Raw genomic sequence first — 27,416 nt, forward strand, 5'->3', positions numbered from 1 at the left:
AGGAAGGTAGCGCTGTAAATCACCGGGGTGAGCGGGTCTTGGCAAAACCATTGGATTAAAAGGAACAAACAGACCTAAAAACAGGAACTTCAGCGGGCTAATGGCCCAAGGAACTTGGCTATACCGCACGAATCAGCTAAAAATGTGCCCTTTAGCTGCGCTTGGCTAATTACGGGCTGAAAAGCACCCTCTAGAAGCGCGGACGCCGCCTGCGCTTGAGGGCCCTCACCCACTGCGCATCCAAATCAGACACTGGACTTTCAATCAGAGACGAGGGCATTTCACACCCATCGGCTTCAAGATGAGGAACACGATAAGCACCAGTAAAAAGTTGATAGACAGCCAATATGTTAACTATGCTAATTTACAACGTATAAATGGATGACTCTATGAGTGCTGTGCGTGCTAGCTTTGCAGAGATAGCACCCATTTCTGCACAGAACTGCTAACAAATAGCGAACACCCCGACTCCGTGTGTTACTTACTGGCTCGCACAGCGGGTAAGCGATGCCACGACTTCGGGGACAACAGCGATGGAAGGCGGGACTGGCACCTCTGTGCCACCCACAGCTCCAACCGCCCCACTGTGGGGACAGGAAACACTGCCAGGAAAAACAGCCAGGCTGGAAAGAAGGGGTTTATCTCCTAAAGGGAAGGAAAAGACAGGCTACGGGGTTTAAAACTGCTCCCAACTCAGACACCGAGACACATCCACGGCGGTGCAGGGGAAGAGAGAGAAGGCGAGTCACCGCAGGGCAGGGTAGGGACCTCGACACCAAGTATCCAGCGTTCCTTCCATCTCAAATTCCAGGTTGTTTTTTTGTTGGGGTTTTTTTTTTTTTTTTTTACAGCAAAAGGGTTCACAGGATCTCAAGGAAAACAGCCAGTGACAGCTGGGCACCGCCAGCAGCCCAGCCGGGAATTCTGTGGGAAGCTGTTGTCACATTGCTCCTTATTCTAAAATAGTAATTGCCACTGTTTTAAAAACAAGTGTTAACGGCCATTAACTTAACCCTCGGTTAATTTTTAACATACACAACGCTAGAAGACAGCGCACACAGAGATTCAAACAAGATGGTTCAGTATTTCATGTTTACTTAGTTTTAAGTTTTGAATGTTTAAAAAGTTAATACAGTTACAAACAAGCGTTTTCATCATTCAGCTTTGTCAGAAGAAATAAACAGAGAAAGTAGGCACATCTTTGTTAAGGAACAGGACTTTGTTATCTTACAATGGTAATCAACTGGTAAAATAAAATTTATTTCCAAGTTCGTATTAAACACTCATATCAAGACAAACATTGCTTTTTTTTTTAGTATTGCACCACCAAGACGAATTTTTATCAATTACCTAGTGCGTTATATTCTACATGGACAATTGGGTTCGTCCATGTTTTTTGAAAAAGTTACAATACAAAGGCCAGGTAATTCAACATACTCCAACAGGAGTAAGCTTGGGAACAGAGAATAACAGACTTGACCAATTTGTGTATTTGCATAAGCTGCCTCCTTAAAACCCTGGCAGCCCTCTTCAGGGAAGTTATTTCACAGCCCACTGGCTAGTCTCCTGCGAGACTAGAAACAGGCCTGCGAGAGCAGCAGGAACACGTGAAGAGAGCAGTTTCAACAGCAAGATCTACAAAGCATAGGAAAGTCACGCGACAGACAACTGCTCCGGGTGCAACTAGGTTGTCAGTGTCCCCCTCTCTCCTTCCCCCACCCCCTATAAATACCTCAGTTCAAATCAGAAAACTTCTGGCCATCAAAACTGATTTATCATACCAATAAAATTTACTTTATTTAAAAGTACAAGTGTAGTAGTACTTCTGCCAGAAACCTACTTTAACCTCCCAATAGCAAGACAAAGGAAAAATCATGGTTCTTTTGATGCATAAGAGGGCCAAAAAAGTATATAGAAACTAAAAGCTAGTTGCGCCTTGACACCTTGCATTTGTGGTCAGCATTACAAGGAGCAGATACCATTTATAAATATTTAGTTTAACATATGCAAGAGTGATCCCAAACCAATTCCAGATGAGGAATTACTAAAATTAAAAAAATCTGTGCGTTTGTTATTTGTACAAGTGCAATATTTAACAATTTCAAAGTAAATGGTAACAAAAATGAACACACCGATTTATTCAGTAACATCAGAACCAATTCTTACAAGACTAAAAACAGGACTTAAAAGTAGGATTTGCAGCTGGTCCCTCATGTTGACATCTCAGTCTCAGGCATTTAAACCCAAAGATTTATTTAAGGAAAACTTTCCACTTTCAGATGCAGTAATACAACCTTGCATTACAGGGACCGTGTGTGACACTCGAGGATAAAGAACTGAAGTTGTAACTTGTACCCACACACCAGACAGACCACACCACTGCCCAGTTCAGAAGGCAGGTACAACAGTTCCGGGGCTTAAAGCAGCTTTATGTTTCTCCAGATTCTGTGCATGTTTGTAACAGATGAATTTCTGGACTGAAGCCAGTTGTCCTGGATTGAACTGTTCTTATATCTGTAGCTAGCAGTTTTCCGTGGATGAAATCTCAGTCACTGGCAAGAATCCCCATCCATTTTAAGAGCCCGGGTTTCACTGTTCATAGCAATGACTTGATTTCCAGTGTCTCCCCGGGAGAGTAACTTTTGAAACTGAGTAGGCAATGAAGTTTATTTTGAAGAGAACATTAATTCTTGATTGCAAAATTAAACATTTCATGACACAGTTTACTGTTCATGTCTATTAGAGCTAGATGAAAATGAAACTGTGGCTAATGATATCCAATTTACAAGAGACTAAGTGTTTTTGTGCAAGTACAAGCTGTGATTTTAACATCTAAGGTTCAATTTTCTTCCTGAAACATTGCAAAAACCAAAAATGCAGGAGGATTTATGTTATTGGTAATTGCAATTTACTGTTGAAAACTTTTGGATTATTAGCACTCAAGTTGCCATGATCAGTTTTCAATGTTCAACTGAAATGTTGGACTATTTAATTTCACAATATGTAGTTTCAACTGCAAATTGAATTCTATATAGTATATGCTAAATTACAATGTGATAAACAGCTGCATCAAAGAATTAATATATACATTAAAAAGCTGTCAATTTTAGATTCTGGAATAGCATGCAACAGCCCTTATTGGCTCTGCTCTTAACTACACACTGATGTTCCCAAGGAGAAGAGTTCTCAGCCTGCAGTAGCAGTGGGAAGCTGCTGTGCTGAACCATGCTAAGGTAAATGCACAGATCAGGAGCTTGCTGACAGTTCTGCTTCAGAGAACTACGCTTTGTTTCAGCCCACGGGGTGCCAAGTTTCCCCAGCATTAAGCCTCTCACCGTTGTTGTGGACTCAGTTGTTCTACTTGGCCCACAGAATTCCACCCTAGTGCATTACAGAGCACCCACACACATTTCCAGCTGGTTGGATTTGCATGCATTTAATCAAATTTATCAGTTGTTAAAAGGAGTAGATTGTAACACATTGAACTATTTTGTATCAAATAAGGGGAAAGAACAGTTAAAATCTAACAGTTTTAACACATTACTGTTAGATGAGGTTGATCCTTCTGACCAACTGATGCACAGCTGTAGAAGGTGACCAGCTGGTCACACTTAGGTCACTGAAGTAGTAAATATACATTTACTTACAGTGCATCAGATGTATTACCAGTAAAAAAAAAAAAAAAACACACAACAAACCAACCATGAAGGTCCATCTAATTTAAATGTTACATGCAGCCTAATGTGCACTCAATGTAAAGTGTGATGAACACTGCCCCATGGGCATGCAATTTCCTGTACCTGTATTACGCTATTGGACAGCAGACAATCAGAATTCACTCCAGCTTCAAAATAATATACTTTAACTGCCCATAATCATTTCAATCCCTGTGCAAATTTCATTCTGTGGCTAGCTTTTTCAGTGCCTTAGTTAATTTAACTTGATTATAATTGGAAGCATCTGACTATGATTTAGGCATGCTTATTGCTATAAAAGAAATAAGCCCATCTTCAAAATTATTGTGCAAGTATTTTAATAAGATTTGCACACATCTCAAAAAATTCTATTGTATGACTCCCTGGCCTTGGAGTTAGGTCAGCCGTAGAAGACTCAAGCGAAGAGCTCACTGATGAGGTAAGGGATGTATCTGCAGATTTTCCTTGCGCATCAGCATCTGAATCTTTCTGACAGGATCTATAGTTGCTCACAGAACCTGATCTCTGTGGAGTCGCAGTCCCAGACTTTGCTTCAGTAATTTCATCTGGGAGGCAAGGGGAGAAAGGAGGACAATTAGGTATCAGTATCAAATCTGTTAGTTACAGAACAGCAAACATCTTCCCCTTCTCACACTTCTAAATCTCGTTTTTTTTTTTTTTTTTAAAAAATCTTGACCAATACATAAACAGCTTTTGCAAACTGTATATATTTGATAGAAAATAAAAGCTTATACATACAGTAACACAGAAGCCAGTGTCCTTTTGCAAATTATTCCTATACTGTGAACAGTGCTCCAGAAATGTTTAGATCTGATTTACATCAGCACTCACCATATTTTTCATTAATAAAATTTCAGCAGCTAATAGTTCAATTTAGGTTATTTAAAACACAAACAGAATAGCATCCTAAGGTTAAGTCCAGTAAGAGTTCAAACACTTTGTAGATGCTTTCTGCTAGCGTCTACTTCAGTTGTATTCTATTTTTGTTTTCTTTATATCTGGTTATTTATACTTTATTATTTGTGGTTTTACTATAATTCATTAATACGTGAATTGCTACCTTCTACATTAATGTGTCCTTTGCTTTTGGAAGTTTCTCCCTGTAGTATGTTGTACATTTGGGCTGCAGTAGGTTAAGTTTACTTTCTGTATGAGGAGGAAATACTTTCATCTTAGAAGTAATGTTCTGCGGAAGTATCTCTGTTCTTACTTTAAGTACTGAACATTAGTTTGACTCTCATCTGGCAGCAGAAAGTCTATTTCCAGGAGAAATAAGTGAACACAGGAGAGACTGCCTTTTCACATCAAAGCTACTTTAAATTACAGTTTGGTAAGAGGAACAGGGAACAGTTAACCGTGGTGAAGAAAAAGTAAAGTCAAATCAGCTGTGCTGTTGGAAGTGATGGCAAATCCATGCCAATCCTCAACAGTTGAAACCAGAAGCACAGCAGTCTGCCCTTCCCCAGCTGCCTGGCTCTAAGCAGCCATCTCCTGTCCCACAGGGATGGCATTTGTCCTGTATTGCAGCAGGTCAGTACAGGAACGTGATTAGTCCCCTGTATCAAGTACCACCAGATCCTAGCAAGGACCTGTATCGTCGGAAGGAACCAGGCAAGAACTGCACTGCCAAGTCAGATCAAATTAAAACTGTCATGGGACACATACAGCCTTAGTCACCCTATACTGTAATCCAGCCACACTCCAATAAATCCTTTTACCATCCATGCCACATGTTTTCCCCTAGGCATATCATCTACACCATTGGCTGCAGGCAGTTCTGCTTTAGCCTGCTATGCCAATGAGCAAGCTTTGTGGCCAGTCTCTATTGGCTCCTCCATTCATTTTCAGGAAGGCCAGCAGCCGGGATTTGTATCCTGTGTTACTGTCACTATAAATACATCTTTCTACAGCTTAGAACAATGTTACTGCAGTTCAGTTACTGCAAGCATACAACTCCTGTCTCAAATATTGTCCACTGCCAGAATTAGTGGGTTGGCTCTGCCTGGCAGCTAATACCTCAGCACAGTGGGGAAGAAAACTGGAAGGGCAAAAGTGCAAAAACTCATGGATAGAAATAAACACAGTTTAATAAGAAGGAGGAAGAAAAAAAGAAAAAAAAGTGATGCAAAGGCAACCACTGACCACCTCTCCAAAGCAGACTGATGCCCAGCCAGACTAAAGACTACCCTCCCAAGCCTCCATCCCCTCAGTTTCTTTGCTAAGCATAACATTATATGGCATGGTATACCCTTTGATCAATCTGGCTCAGCTCTGCAGGTTACATCCTCTCCCAACTTCTTGTTCATCCCCAGCCTGCTCATTGCGTATGACGGAGCGGGGAAAAAGAACAACTAGATACTATGCAAGTATTGCTCACCAACAGCCAGAACACTGGTGTGTTATCAACGCTATTTCTGTCAAAGATCCAAAACACAGCACCTTATAGGCTGCTGTGAAGAAAATTAACTCCATCTCATCCAAACACAGTACAGCAATGTACAGTCCAAGTCAAATTTAAATGCCTACATACCAAGCTTTATCTTCACTAGGGAATGTTATTCACATGCTTACTTCAGATCTAAACTGATGTTTAAATTTGGGGGTGAGAGTCCAAAGGCAGTTTAGGTTAATCCAAACCTTACCTCTCACAGCCCTGTTCCCTTTTGCTAGTGATATTAGTGCTGGTGCAGACACAAAATGGAGCAGTGGATACAGCTAAAAAGCTATTAATTAAAAGGATGAAGCAGCTAAACATCTGATCATAGAAATGCCAGACCATGAAGGAATAAACACACACTAATAGAGATCTAGATTGGCTTAAGCTAATACAAGGCAACACTTACTTCACTTCTAAACAAGTAAACTAAGACGTTTGCTTTTAGAATTAATTTGCTGTATAACTCCATTAACTTATGCAAGTCTTCACATACCATCAATGCTACGGAAGTCCAGTAAGTATGTCCTGCTGTCCACCTGATACAGCTGTAGACTCATTTTGGAATATGCACTTGTCACTGGATTCTTCCTTCGAACACGCAGATAGTATGGATTTACAACCTAGTACAAAAGAGATTTGAGTTAGTTACCAGAACTGCTTGAGAAGCAGTGCATATTGCTTTTATCATTTCAGCTCTCTGGTATTAAGTGATTTCAGGCTTAACTGTTAGGAGTTTTAGGGTTTGTTTTGCGGGGGCTTTGTTTTTCTTGCGTGGTTAGACCCCCACCCCGACAGAAAAACATTCCTACAGTCCCAACAGAAAAGTTAGATATGTCAGCAGGAGTTTTTTTCCTGTCAGCATGAATAGCCTACCCCAAAACACCTCCTCCATAGCAAGCACAAGCAGTCAGCACAGGCACATGAGATTATTTTCTAGCACAGGACAACACGGTTTCAGACTTCCGGGCTATGCAGAACACAGGTGAAACAAAAAATTATTGTTGTCTGCTGTAAAGACCCTTTATTCTTTTACCTTCCATTCATAATCCAGTTGTTTAATTGCTCGACAAACTTCAGCCATGATATCATTTGGTCGGCTCTGACTCCGTATTCCCAAGTGCCACTTGGCTCTTCTTACACCTTGGTGTTTTGACTTCTGTGGATTCAGCTCATCAAGAGTATGGCGAGGACGTGGCGCTTCAGCTACTAAAAATGGCACTCTTTCAGGATGAGGGCGAGACAGATGGTGATCATCAAGAAACGAATCCGGTGGGCTTGTAGCCAAGTAGAAGTCTTTGGCCTCATTCATTATTCTTCTATTATCTATAATGAGGTGATAAGCAACCGCTAAAGGGTCCTGATGATTTCGGCTGTATAGACAGCTTAGCACTTCCTCTTCAGTGCATTCAAACTTCTCACACACTTCTTTTAAGGCTTCATCATCAATCATGGTAGAGCTATATGATGGGTCTTCAGGAAACAAGTATTTCGGAAGGTCCTGCTTAAACCATTCATGCTCCCTAGATTCAAAAATGAAAAAAAGTCTCTAAGTATACATATGTAAAGCAAACCTTTTTTAATTTTTTAAAAATAAAATTATTTTTAGTCTGTACAAAAAGAATCACAGTTGTCAGTCCAAGTCCCCTTCTGTGCAGCATAGGCAATAAAATAATACCTAAAGGAAAGTAATCACCACCTTCACAAGATTTTGCTAGACCTTTTTCAGGAGAGTGAAAAAAAATCCTCTTTCCTGTAAGTTTTTCGACTACCTGAGCTCCAAAAATTTCTCTGTATAACTCAATCACCTTCTTTTGTATAAATGGTATATTTTTACTGCCACTATCCTAGTTTTGAGATGTTTTTAAACTGAAATTCTTATACTATCCACTTGAGTTGTCCCTGCCAAAATAAACATATAACACCACATAATAAAATTAAGAAATGTTGATGCTGAATAACTTTCTGGTAGATGTTTAGACACAGATTTTTGAACACTAAATTCACATGCACTCCATCCCAAACAAGCTGCCTATCATTTTTTGGTTCAGAACACCCCCAGTCTCTTCAAGACTTAAAGCATCAGTCCATATCTCTTTACTACTGTATCCATGGGCTGGTATAAGAGGGAAAAGGAAAGATATAGAAGGAACCAAATACTTACATTGCCCAATCATGCAAAAAAAAAAAAAAATAGTTGTCTTCTGTGCCTAGAATAAGCTCCTTAAATAGCCAAAAGGTATGGCATGATATTAATTTTGAAAGTATTCTCACCTATAGCATGAAGACTTGCTACAGGTTTAAGAGCAGTTCTATGGATGTCATTGTTTAAGCCCAGCCGGCAACTAAGCACCACAGAGCCTCTGACTCACTCCTCCTGGTGGGATGGCTGGGAGAATCAGAAGGGTGAAAGGGAGAGACTAATTTGTGACTTTTTTTCCACAGCTGAGAAGCAGGCTCATAGGAAGAGAGATTCTCTTTGAATTCTCAGAGTTGGATGGCCAATCCATCCACAGCCGGTGCCTCCACATACATCCAGCTCGTTATCTCCAGGATGTTGGTATATGCTATCAGTGCACTTCATACAAAGTTTCGCCACATGGACCAAGTGTACCAGATTTCATCCAGGTCTTTGGACCTGGTTGTCATCCAGATTGCTGTAGATCACCTCCACCACAGCTAATTCCCTCAGATACTGGATACCTCCCTCCATGGTGGTCTATTTGCTTAGCGAATTTGCAAGATCTTCCTTGAAGGGACACCTGCCCATCACACTCAACAGAAGCCACCTCCAAAGACTTGAGGACTCCTGCCCCTTTTACAACCCCTTTGTCAATGGCCATACCCCTAGTAAGGGATCCCAGCTGCCAGGCTTCCTTATCCTCTATCTCCTGACTATTTGCCCCAATATCACAGTACCAGAGTAACCAGCTGAGAATTTGCTCACCTGGCTGACAGCTGAAATCTTTCTGCATACCTTACATAGGTATGCATAGCTTACTTCGGGATACGGATCAAGTGGTTTCTGTTTCATTTATGATTTCAGTCCCTTCCTCCTCCTCTTCTGGTGACTGCTGTGCTGCAGAACAGGCTGCCTCTTCTGATTCTCTCTCCTGCTCCCTCTTAGGAGAAGCTTCTTCATCCCTTATTAAATGAGTTGACTTCTGCTTTGTTTCTTTTTAATTATAGGGGCAACCGATACAGTTGAAGGCTGGGTCTTTGACTTAGCCACAGTGTCTGCTTTCAGATCCAGAGACCCTCTCTTCTCCTTGGAGGGTGCTGGATAGTATTGAGCAGTTTTCAGTAGGTGCAGGTCAGGCCCCAGCACAGTGTGACAAGTTGTGCCTCTCTGGAATAGCCAGGGCATTTATTTTTTTTTTTTCCAAACATCCTATCACTTCATCAGGATCCCACACTCATTCAGGATTGAAGTCTCACACCATTTGAGGTGACAAACCTTCTAGATACCTGTCCATATTCTCCTACATGCCTTGCCACCCACAACCACATTACCATGGGGCCTGGGTTTAATAATTAGAAAGAATCTTTTTTTAAAAAAAATTGTAAGGGGTAAAAAAACAAACACACACAAAGAGAGGAAAATAAAACCTAAGACAGACAAACTACGCAAATGAAAACAATTGCTCACCACCAACTAACTGATGCCTAGACAGTCCCCGAGCAGCAGCCCAAACCCACCAACCACCCTCCCAGTTTTATTGCTGAGCATGGCATCATATGGATGGAATATCCTTTGGTCAGCTGGGGGCAGTTGTCCCAGCTGTTTCCTCCCAACTTCTTGTGTGCCTCCAACCTACCTAACTGGCAGGGCTGTGTGAGGAGCAGAAAAGGCCTTGACACCGTGTAAGCACTGCTCAACAGTAACTAAGACATCCATGTGTTATCAACACCATTTCCAGTACAAATCCATTACAAACTACTGTGAAGGTATTTAACTCTATCCCAACCAAAACCAGCAGCGTGGACCAAGGTCTAGTCAGTGTGAACCTAAGAACGTGCCTCTGCACAAACATGTTGAGCAAAATAAATTTTCATCAGAAGCAACCAGTTAATTTGGAAGTAAAAAAGAAGCTCCTCCTATAACACTACAAAGCACAGACCTAGCTGGATGATTGATCCTAGAAGAATATTCTAAGAGAATATTCTAAGAATGTTACTATTCATTGTGGTGGGCCTCTCCCCTTGCATGTACCACCACCCCCACCCCAAAGAATTAAGGTATTCAATTAAACTCAGTTTGTCCTTTAAATTGTGGCATGACCTGTGCTATGGCTAACTGGACAGAATTGCAGAGGACTCAAAATCCATCCATGCTCTGTAACCAATATTTTTCTACATCTTTTTCACACCACTTTTCTTCCAGACTTATTTAACATAGCTGAGATAAGTTAAGTTCCTACCCATTCAAGTTTTACAATGCTTAGTTCTCACAGTGCTTTGATCTCTGCAAGGAAGTACTTCCCATTGTAATAAAGTAGCAACGGATAAGTGCAGCATGTTTTTTGTTCTACTGAAAGAACATGAACATTGCCACCTTCCTAATTTCCAACACTAAAAGAAGCAGCATTTTCACTAAGGTAGTATATCAAAGATCTCTCCTTAGAGTTTCTTACAAAGGAACCAGGAAAACCTAAGCTGCTGCATGAAGTACAGCTCTATTAGCTAACAATTTTTTTCTTTTTTACTCAACCCCCTGCACATTTGTCAAAACAGTCACCTTCTCATATCACTCATCACTTATCACCCATACACAAATTCATGCCAGGGTTTTGAAGCTACGAAGTGCTATCTTGCCTGTGGAATATTCATGGTCTTAACAAACGTTGTTTCAGACTCTGAGAAATATGAAAACCATTCTGCAGGTAAACATCTTTGCTATAGCAGTTGTAAACCTAGAGTTTCTCAGAATTTCTATATGTACTATATAATTGGTTTTCCATGACCTCCAGTAGATACTTCTACAGCCACCAGCGATCAGAACCATCAGGGCTAAAGCAAAACCATCAGAAGTTGAATTTTTCATCTCAGTCTATAGAACATTGTGTCTGTAGACTAGTGTCTACAGACATTTGTGTCTGTTTGTGGGTGGGGTGGTGTGTGGTTGTGGGCATTTTGGTGTTTGGTGTTCTGGGATTTTTTGGTAGGTTTTTGTTTGGTTGGTTTTGGTGGTTTTTTGTTTTTTTTTTTTTGTTGGTTGGACTCGATCTCAAAGGTCCCATCCAACCAAAAATATTCTGTGATTCTGTGAATATGGACAAGCTGTATGGATGGTTTCTTTGTTCTGTGCACTGAGATTATCATTCCATCACCCTGTGATCAGACATCAGTTAGTTTTACCTTATGTCTCTGATTGTTGCTCTCTTCATTGGATCCACTTGCAGCATGTGCTTCAAAAGACTAATTACAGACGGATTCAGGTACTGAGGGGTATAAAAGATACCATCACATATCTTCTTAAAAAGTGTTGGCACGTGATCATCATCAAATGGAAGCGTTCCACACAACAACGCATAGAGAATAACCCCACTGCTCCAAATATCTACCTCTGGACCTGCATATAATCTGGGAAAAAGTTAAGTATTAGTGATCTGTGTTTAATACATTTTAAAACACTTTTTCCCACTACTTTCTGACATTGTATCACAATAAAGTCGTATGAACTTGGGACAACTAATCTGCAACTACTATAACATTTCAGTTCTATTCCATGCCTCCCTTAAACTTTACTGTCCTTCCCCTTCAAATATATAATAGGCCACAACTATGTAGTTTTCCTCTCTATTGTATAACAATAATCAACAAACGCAATTTAAGACAAAGGCACACTCAAAGAAACTCGCACCTACCACTAAGAAAGTCCATGTTATACATTGTTACCACTGGTTTAGCAGAATTTGTGCGAAGTCATCTATCCCCTAAATCTGTGAGGCTGCAAAGATTATATGGAGTTGTTGTATGTTTTATTCAGGCAGTAGCAAAGAATACATTTGGCCTCCAATGAGCAAGAGGTAACATTAGGGTAGGTAGCTGAAAGCAGCAGGTTTGACAATCACTGAGTCCAAAAAAAAGGGGAATTTACCTTCATATCAAGTATCTACTCTGCAATAGATATTTCACTGCTACTCAACTTCACAGCAGACTTCACCTGTATTTCTATCTGTACCTCTACTTCCAAGATCTGAGCTGTAAGTGAGATCTTAAAACCAATTCAGGCACTCTGTACACACCGGATTTGGGGCATTATACATCACCTCTACCTTACAGGAACTATTCAAAGCTAGTTCGTAGAAGCCTTAAACACTCATGAAAAATTATCAAGACAAATAAAAGTTCAGCCCACAGTTTCTCAGCATAAAGCTTGCCCAGTGCACTGGTTTTGCAGCCTTTAGAAGCAAGCAGCAAAATGACTGAAGTACACGCACACATGTATCCAATATAAAAGAAACTACCTTCCTGAAATTACTTCTGGTGCAGCATAGTTAGGGGAACCACAGCTTGTTCTCAAAAATTCTCCATCTGACATCATATTTGACAGACCTGAAAGTGTATAAGAGTAACTACTAAAAATTCAGGGAGCAAAATTATTTCACACTGCATATACCACCTAGAACAAATCACTAATAATTCGAATTAGAAAATTAACAAGTTTACCTTAGTAAATAAATAACATTGTTTCAAATTACTAATTTTTTTATATAAGCATTCCACATAATCCTCCATTTAGTTTACTGGAAATTTGAGTAACATTGATCCACTATTGCATACAACCTAGAAATGTTTGAGAACATATCCATTGCAAGACAAAATTCAGTCCAATTTAGATGATATATTAATGATAAGAGAACAAAGTTGCTTTAAGGGAGATACAGCAGCATAACAAGATAGGATTTTGGTCATTAACAAGAAAGTCTGAAAAACCACATTTGCTTCTAAATGCCAAAGTGGAAGATTCTACCACAGAATTGTCTAAAACTCTGTAAGAGGTTATACAGAGTAAGGGAACTGACAAGTACACGTGACTTCACAATTTAGACACTTACATTGCTCAGCTGGTCCCTGAATCACCGCAGTTCAGCAGTTTGATTTTAGATATTCTGTCAGTAATTAAAGTGTACTTTAGAACTAGGCCATCTTCATTCACCAATCCTCAGTACAGTCTACTATCACTAAAGAACTACCACTTCTAGAAAAGCTGTGGAAAATACCTTCTACTTCCCTCAGTGGAGGCTGCATGACCAAGACTACCATTAGCCAGAGAACTCAGTCTCAGAAAATGAATTATGCTCTTTTATAGGGGGAAGGAGAAGATGAAAGAGTACAGCTTGGCTAGCTTTCATATTCTAATACACAAAAGCTTTTATTAAGCTTTTGTTTAATACACTAGTCAAGATCAACAGCTACAGCTTTGCTGATTTTTAAGTTACAGGAAGATATTTTTGTAAGTTACTGTATTTCATTTCTTCACCGCATAAGCCATTTCACCCAAAACATTTTCTACACTCAATAAATTAAACACAAGAAATCAATACAATTCCCAGTGCCCACACACTTGAACACCATACTTTTAAAATATCCTTAGAGTACTCAGCGTTACTTAGCACCTTTCAGAGACCTCAAAGTCCTTTACAAGGGTAGGGATTACCCACTACATCTACAAGAGATACATCATGACGATACAGCAGCAGGGATACCTTACTATGCTTATTTAGTGATTCCTGATTTTCTGATTTAGATAGTTCCAAGAACTAGCTGCCAGTCTTCTCAGCAGCTGTGTCACAAACACCTAGTATAAACAATTAAGCTTTCTGATTAGTCAGGCAGGTATATAGCAGAAGCACAGGAGCTTGCAAGATTAACTGTTCTTATTTTACTTTTTTTATGCTTTAATTATATTTTTCTTCAGTCACATCTTTGCAGTTCTTAAAGTGAACTAGAGTAGTTTAATAAGAGGACTAGTGTATTTTACTATAGCAATGTGGGTCTTCAACATGATGAACTGCCCTGGCATTGTATTTCCAAGAGAGCTAAGCATTTACATTTTACAGATGGTGAAGCAGGCAATAGGAATGAATTTTGAAGCAGAAAGGTCAGGAACTAAGTCTGTTCAGCATTTCAAAGAAAATATCCTTAAGCAAAACCAAACAAATCAGTTCACAATTTCACCAAGTCACAGAAAATACTTGAAAGACCGAGAGGAAAACAAGTTTTATATATGTGGAAGAACATAATTTTGCTTTACGTTCATACTCTTGATGTTCTTGTATTCTGTTCCATCACCAGGATATTCAAGTATACACATTTTATTAAATATTTCCCATAGTAATTAACAGGATCTAAATAATACCAGAAATGCAATCAGATATGAAATAGCAATGCTTACCAAAGTCAGCTATCTTGGCATTCATATGTGCATCAAGCAGCACATTCTCAGGCTTCAGATCTCTATGTACTACCATATGCCTGTGACAGTAGTCCACGCCAGAAAGGATTTGCTGGAACAGACGTCTGCTTTCCTTCTCATCAAGCTAAGACAGACAAAGGTTTTAAACAATTATGAGGCAGAGGAAGATAACTTGTTTTTCATTTATATGAATTAAAGCCGATTTTCGCATGACTTAAAGTTATCACTTACAGTTTTGATACTCTATACAACAGATTATCAGAACTTGTAGCAGAAAGCTTCATAGCTCTAGTAGAAACAAAATGATGTAAACTCTAAAATGAATAAAACAAGACATACCCAGCAACTAAGAAAGTCACTGAAATTTCTCAAGCACTCTTTTGAAATTGGTTAGACAGATGTTACACACTCAGTAAGCAGAAACATTAGCACCCAAACATTAACTTTGCATAACTGAAATATCAATGAACCTTGACAGTTAAGCACAGCATAAGACTTAAGTTGACAAAAGCTGCTGACACACAGCACAGAAGCGATAAATTCTAGATGCTATTTATGCTACTAGCAGCCAGCCCTAAACAGAAGGCTTAGTTGGGATTTCCTACTAACATGTCCTAATCCATGCCAAAGTTTGTTCTAACTAACTTAAAGTATACTGGCTATCTAGATGGTTTGTCAAAAGCGACTTCAGAGCTTTCACAGAAACCGTTCTACTAGTAGAAGAGGGTAATAAGGGCACAACAGTAGCTTTCCAATAATGGGTTACACTGAAGAAGTAATTTTCAGCTACTCCAGCTGCGTACATATCCATTGATGTTGTTCCAGTTAATTGTAAGTTAAGCTATCAGTGGAGAAGAAAAATGCTATGACAAAGTCATACGTGAAGATCTGAAACCTGTTAACATATAACCATTTTTACTTTCAGAACAAGATGTAGTCACAGTATATTTTAAGTACAAACAGCAAAATTAATGCTGAATGCATAAAAACAAACCTTCATTTAACAGGGTGCGACCAGTACCCCCTGGCCCCAGCCCGTAGCATAGCTAACACCATTTTATGAGGAAAGCAGCCATTCTGTGACTGAAAGAGTCAGGTATTTGTTCCCTTTCCCTCATTATCAGCTCTGAAGGTCCTGTGAACCAAGTAGACAAAGATTTATTCTTCCCCTCCCTACTGGCCTCCAGGTTCCTGGGTGCCAGGCTGATCACCCCTTCCCTTACCAGCCTTGAAGGTCCCAGCCACCCAGCCAGCCAGGTGGTGTTGATGACCCCTCACAGAACAGGGAAGCGTAACAGCACCCAGAGCACTGTCTGTGAAACCAAGCAATTACAAGTCCTAAGTGGGAACCTGGACCAGAACCATGACTGGACAGCGAGACCTGTAACCCTCCATGGCCAGGGATGCTTCCACTGTCCTCTGCTTCCTCCCAGGACAGAGTGAGCAACTCGTGTTCTTTCATACAATTTTCGAGTCTCGATTGTGAATGTTATATTGACAGAGGAAACCATGTAACATTTGACCTAATCTGCTGAGGGTCTAGGTGAATAGAAATCATAAATTGTATAATAAATTCTGTTTCACACTACTTATCAGTTGTACTACATTGATTCTGCTTGCAGAAATCCTGTACCACTCGAATCGTAAGCTCTGTGCTACACTAATCATAATATCCTGTTAAGAAAATAAAAGCTTTAATTACCTCATTCTGCCAAGGATCCCCAAAAAGAACCTGTCTGTCCCCACAGTGTCAGGTGTCACGGGAACATTGCAAAAGTAATAACAGAATGCAAGTCATTGATTTGTAGAGTTGGACTACTTCTTACCCTTCCATTTTTACAGATATAATCAAACAGTTCTCCTCCTGAAACATATTCCATCACCATGAAGATGTCAGTTGGTGTACTGATGACCTGGTACCTGATAAGGGAAGGTATCTGTTAGTCTACACATTCAGTAAAAGATGCTAGTTATATTTAGTTAAAACAAAAATCAGATAGAAGTATACTTTAAAATATTTACCAGCCAGTTTATAGCTTCTGCAATGACAGTCTGTTTCAGAAGCTATTTCGTCTCCTTTCACTATGTAATGCCATCACTGCTAATACTAGGAGGAAATCTGTTTTCCCCACCAGCAATATCAGTTTTTGTAATTTCAGAGGACTAAGCTTAATTTCATAGAAATAATTTGAACTATTCACAGTGCTGCCTTGCAGACAGCTTGGTGCAGTGAGAATGGACTTTGCTATTGTGGAAAAGGACTTTGCTATTGTCTCAAAAATACACGCTTTTCAACCATAACATGCAGAAAACCTGACTTACCATAAAGTATACTTCAAGACTAGAAAAAAAAATGTTGTTAATAATCATTAATATCGTCTTTTACAAAGAGACCTAAATTCGTCATCAGTATTTAAGAATACTGGCACTCTGGTTATTATATTTTTATCATTCTACTTCAATTGAGTTTCAAAAAAAACCACAAACCTTTGAAGTTTCAAAGTAAGTAGTTTATGGACAAACTTCCCGCTTACGAGATTATGATTTTGTTCTACATATCCTTACCTAAAATTGTTTCCCCTTACAGCACTCAGAAGTGATCGACTTTTAATGGAAGAAGAAATGAAAACTAGTAACACTGCAGCCAAAATTCAGATGTTATATTGAGAGGACAAGAGGTAGCAATTGGGTGAAATAAATGTCTCAAGGTACTACACTTAAGCATGCAAATATCCAAATTGTAAGAAATAAATGAATTCATATATACACTTCAGAACTGCTATGTTCTTCAAATAATAATTCGAAGACAAAGGGGAAAACACATGTTCTACAGCTTACTGAGGAAAGTTACCATTATTAAACTACATAGACAGCAATGAGTTCAGACTATCCAGCTGAATGTGTGTGCACATATGTCTGAGTACCTATTTTAACAGCTTAGTATTACACTGTAACGTTTCAATAACCTCAAAACCCTTCTGAGGCAATTACCAACATGAGATCTTCAAAGCTAGTTATATAAAATCTTATAGTCCAAGATGCTTCACCTTTACCAATTTTTTCTCCAATACCTTGGTAGAAAGTACCTCATGTATTTTAACAACAACATTCTAAAGCCATAGCTAAGACGTTACTGCAGAAATAGTATTTTAATCCTTTTAATCCAAAAGTTACAGCCATGCTTCTCTATAGTCAGCACATTTTTCTTATGGAAAAGGAGGTTATGGAATAGTGACATACCTCTAATATAAATAAGGTTATCAAACCACACAGCATAAATGACCAGAATGGAAAAATAGGCAATTTTATGTAGGAAACAAGATGCATTCTATTGCTAATCGTCAAAAACTAAAAGAGGAGATGCTCCAAAAGGTTTTTATTTAAAGCATGGTATAGAAAGTCAGTCTTATTGCAACAGGCTTAACATTGTATATGCTACTAAAGCCATGTATGAAATTTTTCATAAAGCACAGCAACGTTCGAAATTAGACATTGTCTAATTTGTAATATTAAACTGAAGAAATCTGTATACCTTTATCCCAAATAACTTAAGCTACTACCTAGCAGTTCCCCAGTCCATTTCCTAACAGTACGAGCAGCATAATCCTAAGGTACCAGCAAGTCTACCTGCACAACATTATCAATTATATCTCAAATCCTATTCACACATTGGCTAATAACCCTTCTGCTTTAGAAATGCAGGCTTACCAAATTAAAAGCTGGGGATCATCATTTTTTCTATCATCTCCTAAATCTTGTCCCTTCTCTCCACATACAGGAGAAAAAAAGAAAACAACTCCCCCCAGAACTCCCCAAGAAAAAAAGTGTTAGCAGAAACTTGTTAAGCTGACTTCACAATTTAGCAACACAACAAGTACACACTTCTGTTCCACCCCCATTTCTCACTTGGTACACTGACACTTCCTATTTTGTTTTGGCTACACGTATGTCCTTTGGACTCATTTATGAACTCTAACTGGCAGCACTAGCAATTTTGCAGCCAAATCAGCTCAATAGTCTCCTGAAAGCTAACCCACTGAAGAAGTTAGTGAGTTGACCTTACACAATCCAATTCAGCTTCAGTGTAACAGCTGTTGCCAAATTAAAGGGAGTGTATAAGGATGGCATCTGTCAGTGGCAGCAGGATCTTAGTTTTTTTTCATTGGCAGTCTTGTCCTAACACCAACACTATGATTAAGACAGTGAAAGTCACCCATGCTGCAGAGGTGCAGGTTAATTTTACAGGAATTGAAAGTTAAAAAAAAAAATCAATGGCATTTATAATTTATTTCCTCAGACCACAGATGAGGAAGATACTCTGGGACATATTTAATTGTACTCTGTACTCCACTGATGAACTATTGATCAGCTAACAGAGGTAAACAGTCACACTGAAAATACCACATTTATACAAGCAGCTACATTTAAGAATTCTTTTATTTATGTTATTTAACAAACTGCACATGCTTAATTCAGAAAAATCTTTCCGAGTGCCATCTGCATTGGAAAACCGTAGACCACTGACCAGCAAATCACTAAAGCCTTATGTTGAATAAGAAAACACCATAAACTTACGACATAAATGCCCTTTACAATCTTGTTCTTAGTAACTCATTTTCTAAGCAGAAAATACCCATCAAATATAACCAGAAAAAGAAAACTGAAACAGCAGCTAAACACAGAGATGGATGCTCCTACAAATATCTTATCGTGCCATTATCTTTTACGTCCAAAGAATTTGTAAGTAAAGAGCTAATGGTAGCTCTCTGGCCTGCAGAGATGATCAGTTTTGTGAAAATCCATTACAGAGGACACTGAAAATGGTTCCACGCTTGGTTACTTTCCTGACAAGATACTGCTAGCAGTATTGCCCTTTAAACATGTTTCAGATCAAAGAGAGCAAAAAGAGACTACTTAAATATGTTTGATTATAGCAAGCAAAACTTACAGCTTAATTATATGAGGATGCCTGAAGAGTTTGAGGTTCTGAATCTCCCTGCGGATCTTTCCTACAACATCAAGGCTGCGAATCTTCTGTCGATTCAGGATCTTCACTGCAACTTTATGTCCAGTTAACTCATGTTTGCCAACTGCAAGGAACAAGGAAGTATTTAGTCAGTGTTTTCAATGCTCCATAAAGACATTAATTTGCCCATTTTGACTGTAGCCAAGAAATACAAGTTAAGATTCCATATAATCCCATTATTTTTGGGGATGCTGAAAAACAGGTGGCACATTATTTTTTCTGCCCTCCCACAATTCTGTCATTAGAAGATGAATGAGCTACGTAAGAAAAACCTTAAACCTAACCCTCAGAAGTCTTGCACGATGACTAAGTTTTTGCACTATTGCAAACAAACAAAGCATATCTGAAGCACTGTCACCATTGCTAATTTGGGAGACCATTTTCTCTCCCTGTGTGAGACCCTCCAAGCTTTTGGCTCACTTCGTAACCCACTCAAATGTGTTCTCCTGCAGCAATTCTACTTTATCTGCAAGGATCGCTCTTACTAAAGAAATCACTGCTATCCTTCCCTCACGAAGCTTGTTTCAGCAATTACTCTGAATTACCACTAAGAGTACCTGATCAGTTTACTTGAAAAATAGTAATTATATTAGAAAATAATCATTACCCTAAATAAGCTCCACAGTCTGTGCAGTAAACACCAGCTTTATTATATAAAATAAGCTGCAAAAGCTACAGGAAATGCCCAGAAAAAATCCAGTAGTAACTATGAGAAATGCAACCTCATGCATTCCTCACTTTCTTTCCTACTTCTAGGAGAGTTTCATTTTTCTTCCGTCAGGGGAACTCAAAAAGTGTAAAATATTCTCTAGACAGTTACCCCTCTTCAAGTCCTTAATTTTGCAGGTGCTATTGGAAGTAGGCACAACAAAGTTGCTAAGGATGTTTTTCTTAAACTTGGATCACAGATAAACCACAGAAGGTAACTATCTCTCCCACTACACCGCTTCGCTATCTGCATTGGTTTCTGCATGCACTGATCATAACTACATCACTTTCATTTGCCACCCTGATTTCTACCTTTTGAAGGTAACCTACATGGTTCACCCTTGTCCGCTTGAACGGACACTGCCCTGTGCTCAATGCATTACTCACTCATCTGGGTGCCTCAAATCACTTGAGAATTTAACTAAGCTCCAGGTTTCAAGTTTTATAAAAAAGCAATTTCTCTAAACTCCTGTAGGGAAGTAACTAAGTAGTGGATTACCCAAGACCCTGAACCACCACAATGCAGTGGTGAGATGCCTTTTGTACCCACTGCAAAGTGAAGAAACATATTCCCCTCATTAAGAGGAGCCATGACCTGAAAATGGCCACAATAACCAAAACACTGGACAGACACACCTGCACTGCTGAGGAACACAGGACAAAGCCCACATCCATCACAAGTTCTTAGACAATCCACAAAACATTCCTAGGAAATCGCCTAGAACTGTAACATCATCTGAACTATGATAATTATTTGCTTTCAACCAGATCTACAATTAAAGCAATCACATCCCCTTTGTTTTCTTCAGTTCAAATGTGACTGAAGTTTTAAAAGAACCCAATAAATTGTATCACCTATGCTCAAACCCTCAGGGGTAATGAATCATTAACATAAAACATCAGAAAAGCAACTATTCCTTTTGAATTACGATGTCTTTGCGTATCAATAACGTGAACCGACGTAAGCCAGAAGTATTTGTAAAAATCTTTTTTCAGTAAGTTAAAATTTAACACGAATTTTTGTTAGTAAGAAACAGCTTCTTGGAAACTAACCAAAAAATCCGGTAGACATATGAATTTACATCTTCCTTTGCTTTACAAAGTACACTTAAGGTGGTTCATTTAGTAAGTAACATATATATTTGAGCAATTCTACACCTTAGTGTAGAAATTCAGTTCTGACATGCATTTTGTTATAAAGTCTCATTTATCAGTGAATTTGTTTCATTTCATTTGTCAGTCTAGCTTAGACGAAAACTGGAATTTCATTAGAATGTGGAAAAAAACATTAGAAAGTAATTTATTAGCTACAACAATCTCTGTTCCATATGCAAGGCACATAGGAGAGTATTTCAAAACACACTTTTCATTCAAAGTAATTAAACAGTAACATTTGCAGTTGACTGAAACCAATTCTAGCTGTCACAGCCTTCAGGATTGTGTGCCTCAAGCCTTGATTTTATTCATTGACTGGGAGAAAACAAGATTTTCTGCTTCTTCAACTCTGTTTGCCAACTTTGAATAAATTATTGTAATGAAAACATACTGTGGTTTTGTGAGGATGCAAAAAGATCCCCAAAAGGCTGTTCACTTAAAACATTTAAAATTGAATTGCTATTTTCTTCAGTAATTTTTGCCTCCCTTTTTAAATTCAATTTAAGATTATAACAAGCCTAGGTTTTTTAAGATACGAGTTTCCAATAACTATCTACTTCATCAAATAAAACTTTTCTTGGACATGGTTCAAGGTATCTGTTATCAGTAAAAGAGCAGACACTAACTGGTAACAGACTGCTGACTACTTTTGAATTTGGCATCAAGACAGAACTGAAAGCAAGACTTCAGATGGTAAGATAATGTAGAAAAGTAAGTAGCAAACATTACCTTTCCAAAAGCTACTTTGTATTACCTCTTGATAGAAGGTTTACTTATAAAAGGGAAAGTTCACAAATTAGAAGTAATCAAAATTTATGTTATCGCGATAATCCTCAGATACCAGTCCTTCAAAAGAATCACTGCTAAAAGAAGTTTGCTTTACAGATTTAATTCTTCCCAATACTTCTTTATTCTCCAATAATACCAATTGCCTTCAAGCTTCACTATGGCTATGCATAGCACCAAGACTTGCAAGATAGTGACACAGAGTCTCAAAGCAGCAGTGACTTCTTTCAATTGTTGAAGTGCAGGATCAAAAGTCTCTAAACTCAAGTTCAGCACGTCTTCAAATTGGAAAACTGGTTACAAGGCAATCCAGAGTAACCACAACATTCTTATGAAATACAGACACCAGTCATGAAGTTTGTAGAAAAAAGCTGAACAAGCGTATGTTGTGTTTAATGAAACATTTCTGCAACAGGCCAAAAAGCCAACCCGAGGCTTAGAGGAAAGCGGCCTTCAAAAGTATGAGCTAAACAAATGTTTTCACTAACAAAAAAAAAAAAAACGCCCATGAGTTCATGCTGCACAAAGGCACACTGCTAAACAACTTAGCTAGCAAACTGTTCTTCACTGTCCATTTCCAGGTCTCTCATCATTGCCATGATCAAGAAGACCTATTTACATCAATTTTTCAGTCTATATAGATGAGGGTTTTTAACCCAGTTCTATAGACTGGAACAATTATTGTATATCTACAACCTAAGAAGTATCCTTCATTTTGTCAGTACAAATCACTGCAAGCCTGACTAATCTTCGTTTTATTTATAACTAACTTTATTTTCAAAAATACCTGGAAATAAAAGTTTGCATTTGGTTTCAACAGGAAATGTCGGCAGTGTTTTGTTTTACTTTTTGTGGTTTTTGATTTTTCACATTTAAAAAATTGACAAAAAAATAGGCATAGATGCTGGTAAAGTTTAAATAAGAAAGTGTCTGACGTAACTGATTTAGGTTCAGTACTCTCTTCTACCCCACAGCATTGGGCTTCTGTGGCATTTTAGCTTTGCCTAGATACTGGCTAGAAACATCCATCTCCTCTGTGACTCTCCATCTGAGGCACAGTCAAGTGAATTGAGTCAGTCAGTAGTTAACCCAGGCTAGTACAGCCAGACAAACAGTTAAACTGAAAAAACATGACACCAGTAACAGCACCAGGGTGAATTCATCTGATAGTGATTGTTAAAGGTGTCCTGTTAAGGTATCTAAGTAAAGCAACGGTTTCCCAGTTAAATCTTTTCGGGCTTCCACCACTGTTAAAATTAAAGATGCACTTTCAAGACCCCCTATATCACATGAACATAAGGAAAACCCTAGCTGAATTTAAAAAATGGAACACATTTATTGCAGTTTTATCCCTTTATTGTCAATTGATGAAACCATATCAGAGTCACCAGAGAAGGAAAATTATGAGGATTACAGGAAAACAATCACAGACCTGGTATTAAAAAAGTGTGCTCAGAAGGAAAACCAGTGCATTGTAGATAAAATATGTCCTTTATTAAGTACAACTAAAACAACACAAAACTAACACAGTACATCACCTAGGGACAAAAAAAAAAAAAAAAAAAAAAAACAGACCTTAAAACAATTTGTATATGGGAAGATGAACACTAACACTGGCTTCCAGATCTTAAATAAATTCCCAAACCTCTTAAGGAAGGTATTCATCATGCAGAATGATGCTGCATTTCACCACAAGGTGATTTCTCCCCCATCCTTAACACAAAATATGTTCACAGATGCATGTGTATACTCTTCATGTAATCAATAGTCACGAAGCAACCTAAAAGAACACCTAACATCAATCAAACAATGTAATTATTTTCTAACAGTAAACTGGCAAGTATTTTTTCCAATCAAGTGTTTCAAGCTAACTGTACTTCATGAAATATTAGTAGGAGTGATGTTCAATAACATATTAAAATTATAACAGTATCTCCACAAATTGACCATCTTTCAAGGTTTTAATTTCAGACACAATTTGCCAATACAGGTAAGAACTGCAGCAGTAGTGCAACAGCACTCTCTGAAATTTAAGAGCATACTAGAACATTTATGCGTATGGCAACCTTAGCTTTGTGCAGTGCACTGGGCAAAAACAAACAACAAAAAACATTTCCTCCCTATTTAAGGAGGTGCTAAGCTCCCAAGGAAAGGAATGGTATTCCAGCTGCCAGTCATTGCTCTAAGTGTCTGGGGGGTTCACTTCATAAGCCTGCCTTGAAAAAAGGAGATTCAAAGGGCTCTACTGTTAAAATATTTTCTGCTGCTTTCCTAGATATTTCTAGACACAAGTATACTCCTACTTTCTATACATCAGTAATTTCCTCAGAACATGCCAACAGCTGAAAGAGTGTGTGCAGAGAAGACGCAATAGGAACATCTACACTGAAAAAAGGTATCATGTTAAAAGCCAGTTAGCACATTAGATACAACAGGATAAGCTGTGTTTTTTACTGGTTATAATTATGCGCAACCCATTAGGTTAGCCATAAAAAACCACTTTATTAAGAATACAAGCTGAGTACAAGTAACTCATTTGTGAAACAATGTTTTCAATTCGCATACCCCCAACATTCGAGCAATTCTCACGAACACTGCAGCAGGAACAGTGTAGGCTAACGCACAGTTCTTTGCCACCTGTGCTGGGCTGCATCAAAAGGGCCCTTAATTTCTTTTTTATATCTTCTAGGCTTCCAATTTGCAGCATGTCATCTGCACCCCTACTGGGAAAAGTTTTTAAAGTCTGAGCTGAAAAAAAAAACAACACTTTGATAACCTCTGGTCAACTAGATCTAGCGCAGCCTTTCCATGCCTGCGTGTCAGCTGTGCTGTCAGCTAATCCAATAATCCCCTACTCGTATTTTTATGCTTATTTCTCCCTTTGCAGAAGGAGAAATCTTGCCTGCCTTATAAGGCCATCAAGAGCTAGTATTTGTGCAGCAAAATGCAATGTACAGGCAGCCCAAGAACTAAGCCTGCCTCCATTCCTTACACATCCAGCGCTGTTTTAAATAAACGCAGCATCATTTGTCTCCGGCAACTACTTCCGTAAATACAGAAGAGGAAGCCGCTTCTCCCCGCTGCCGGGCCGCCGGTCCCACCCCCGCCAGCTTGCCCCGCACAACCCCCGTCCCCACAGGTCCCAGCCGCCCACCGCACGGCCCTCGGCCCCCACCCCGCCGTCCGATTCCCCACCGCCGCCCCCCGGCGAAGCTCGTCCCGCCGCAGCCCCCAGGGAGGGAGGCGGAGCGGGGCCGACCCCGTGGACCCCACACGCTCCCCTCCGGCCAGGCCTCGGCCGCTGCCCAGTCCCAGCCGCCCTGAGGTGACCACCGCCGGCGGCAGCAGGGACCCCGCTCCTCCGCCCGCCTTGCTGGGCCGTGCCGCCCCGCTCCCCAGTCCCCAGTCCCGTTCCCCGCCGCTCACCCTTGACTTTGCCGAAGGTGCCGACCCCCAGCGTGTCGCCCAGGATGTAGTGCCCGATCTTCACCCGCCCGTGCTCGTGCTTCTGTTTATCCGCCGCCGCCATCTTGAGCCAAGGGCCGAGCCTGCGCATAGCGCCCGCCCGCGCCGGGCCGGGCCGCTGCGACGGCAGGGGAGGAGCAACCACACAGCGCCCGCCCGCACCAAAACCCGGAAGCGAACGCCGCGCTGTACCGCCTTCCCGCCCTCCCCGGGACGAACCATTGCAGTGCGGGAAGTGGGGGAAGAGCAGGGCCGGCCCAGCGGCGGCGCGGGAGGATGAAATAGACTCCCGAAGGCTGTGGAGCGGCGTGAGGGGGAGGGAGGGCTTTTACACACGCCCGCGCGAGGAGCAGAGGGGGTACAGTGGGCACCGGGGGAGAAGGCGGCCGCAGGCCTCAGTCCTTAGCGGCGGTGGCGCTTTCCCCCAGCGCCGGCGTCGTGCGAGGGGCCGGGCTGGGCCCGGCGGGGTGAGAGGCGGGGCGAGCTGGGTTGGGCCCGGCCCGGCGCGGCCGGTGGTGCTGGAGGGGCCTCGGCTGGAAGCCGAAGCTTTCCCGCCTTGCCGACTGGCAGCGCCGCCGCGGCGGGGCCTGTCCCTTCTGGCGCCAGAGCGAGGAGACCAGGAAAGTACACGCACTGTAAAATGAAGGAATGGCGGTCTTGCGCAGAGGTGGCCGGGGGGTCTGCATCGGGGGCTGGTGGCCAGCAAACCCGGTTGGCGCCGGGACCATACTGTGCTTCCGAACCGGCCCAGCTCAGCAGCGGAGAGGGGTCCGTGACGGTTCAAGATGAAGCGAGCTGGTGTCACCGTGTGTCTGCTTCCTTCCCTGGCTCTGGCATAAGCAAACACCAGCCCTTCATTATAGTGATTCAGGAGCATAAGCTGCCAGGAGATCCAGTCTACTAAAAAATGAGTGTTGGGGCCCTATGGCAGAAACCAGATGCCCTCAAAAAAGTATACCCCTGAAGTATTTCCAATCAACCTTGTAAATTAAGTCTGTTGGTTTTCCCCCCTCCTTCTCTCTTCCTCTTCCCTGGTCCAAATCCACAGCCTGTTATGGGAATACAAAGAGAAGTAGGACCCTCCTAGCTCCTACAGCCTTGACCAGATAACCTGTCCTCCAGCTTGTCGTCCCACAGCTCATTCATTCACATTGCATGGAATGCTTTCCTTCCATTTGTGCATTGTGTATTTTGTACATACCAAAGACCACATTCATTTATTGTTGACTATAACTGGATTATTTTTTATTCACTTTCCAACCCTACCTCCAAAGAAACAGATAAACCTGGAGGAGTGGCAACTGGATGGGCATTCTTGCATGGAGAGATCATTGACTCAAGAGGAAGGTTACGGGCAACTCCCATCCCTTCACCACCTTTCCCCATTTCTCCACACTAAGTGAATAATACCAAATAAAATGTTTTCTCTTGCCTACCCTAAGCACAGCTCCTGAACATGTTTGCAAATTGATAAATACATTACAGAAACAATATAAAGATATTTCAATCTGCAGACATCAGGAAGTTAAACAATTTTTTCTAGTAACAGTCCTAAGTCTGATTCAGAAAGCATTCAGTATTACTTATGGTACAGTCACTAATTTAACAGCAAGTTGGAAAGCAGAAATTCTGGTCCATGGAAAATCTTTTTATTTTAAAACATTCCCCTGCCTTAATGGGCTAAAACATTAAAACTCATCTATT

General features: G+C 40.3%; 1 protein-coding gene across 2 annotated transcripts; it reads right to left on the reverse strand.

The window, feature by feature from the left end:
* Positions 1–1,070: 1,070 nt before the first annotated feature.
* On the reverse strand, positions 1,071–25,911 carry PRKAA1 (protein kinase AMP-activated catalytic subunit alpha 1). 2 transcript variants are annotated; one of them, XM_074166935.1, is made up of 9 exons: positions 25,674–25,911; positions 19,521–19,662; positions 16,399–16,492; positions 14,552–14,696; positions 12,621–12,708; positions 11,509–11,733; positions 7,187–7,673; positions 6,647–6,773; positions 1,071–4,261 (listed from the first exon to the last, which is right to left on the reverse strand). In XM_074166935.1, exons 1-9 carry the CDS (start codon positions 25,801–25,803, stop codon positions 4,017–4,019), a joined length of 1,683 nt encoding a protein of 560 aa, XP_074023036.1. In that variant the 5' UTR covers positions 25,804–25,911; the 3' UTR covers positions 1,071–4,016. The 2 variants fall into 2 exon arrangements, with proteins under 2 accessions (XP_074023036.1, XP_074023035.1); XM_074166934.1 differs by having other exon boundaries at positions 1,087–4,261; positions 16,357–16,492; positions 25,674–25,803.
* Positions 25,912–27,416: the final 1,505 nt, after the last annotated feature.

This window comes from Numenius arquata, chromosome Z, assembly GCF_964106895.1.
Source record: "Numenius arquata chromosome Z, bNumArq3.hap1.1, whole genome shotgun sequence".
Taxonomy (NCBI): Eukaryota; Metazoa; Chordata; class Aves; order Charadriiformes; family Scolopacidae; genus Numenius; species Numenius arquata.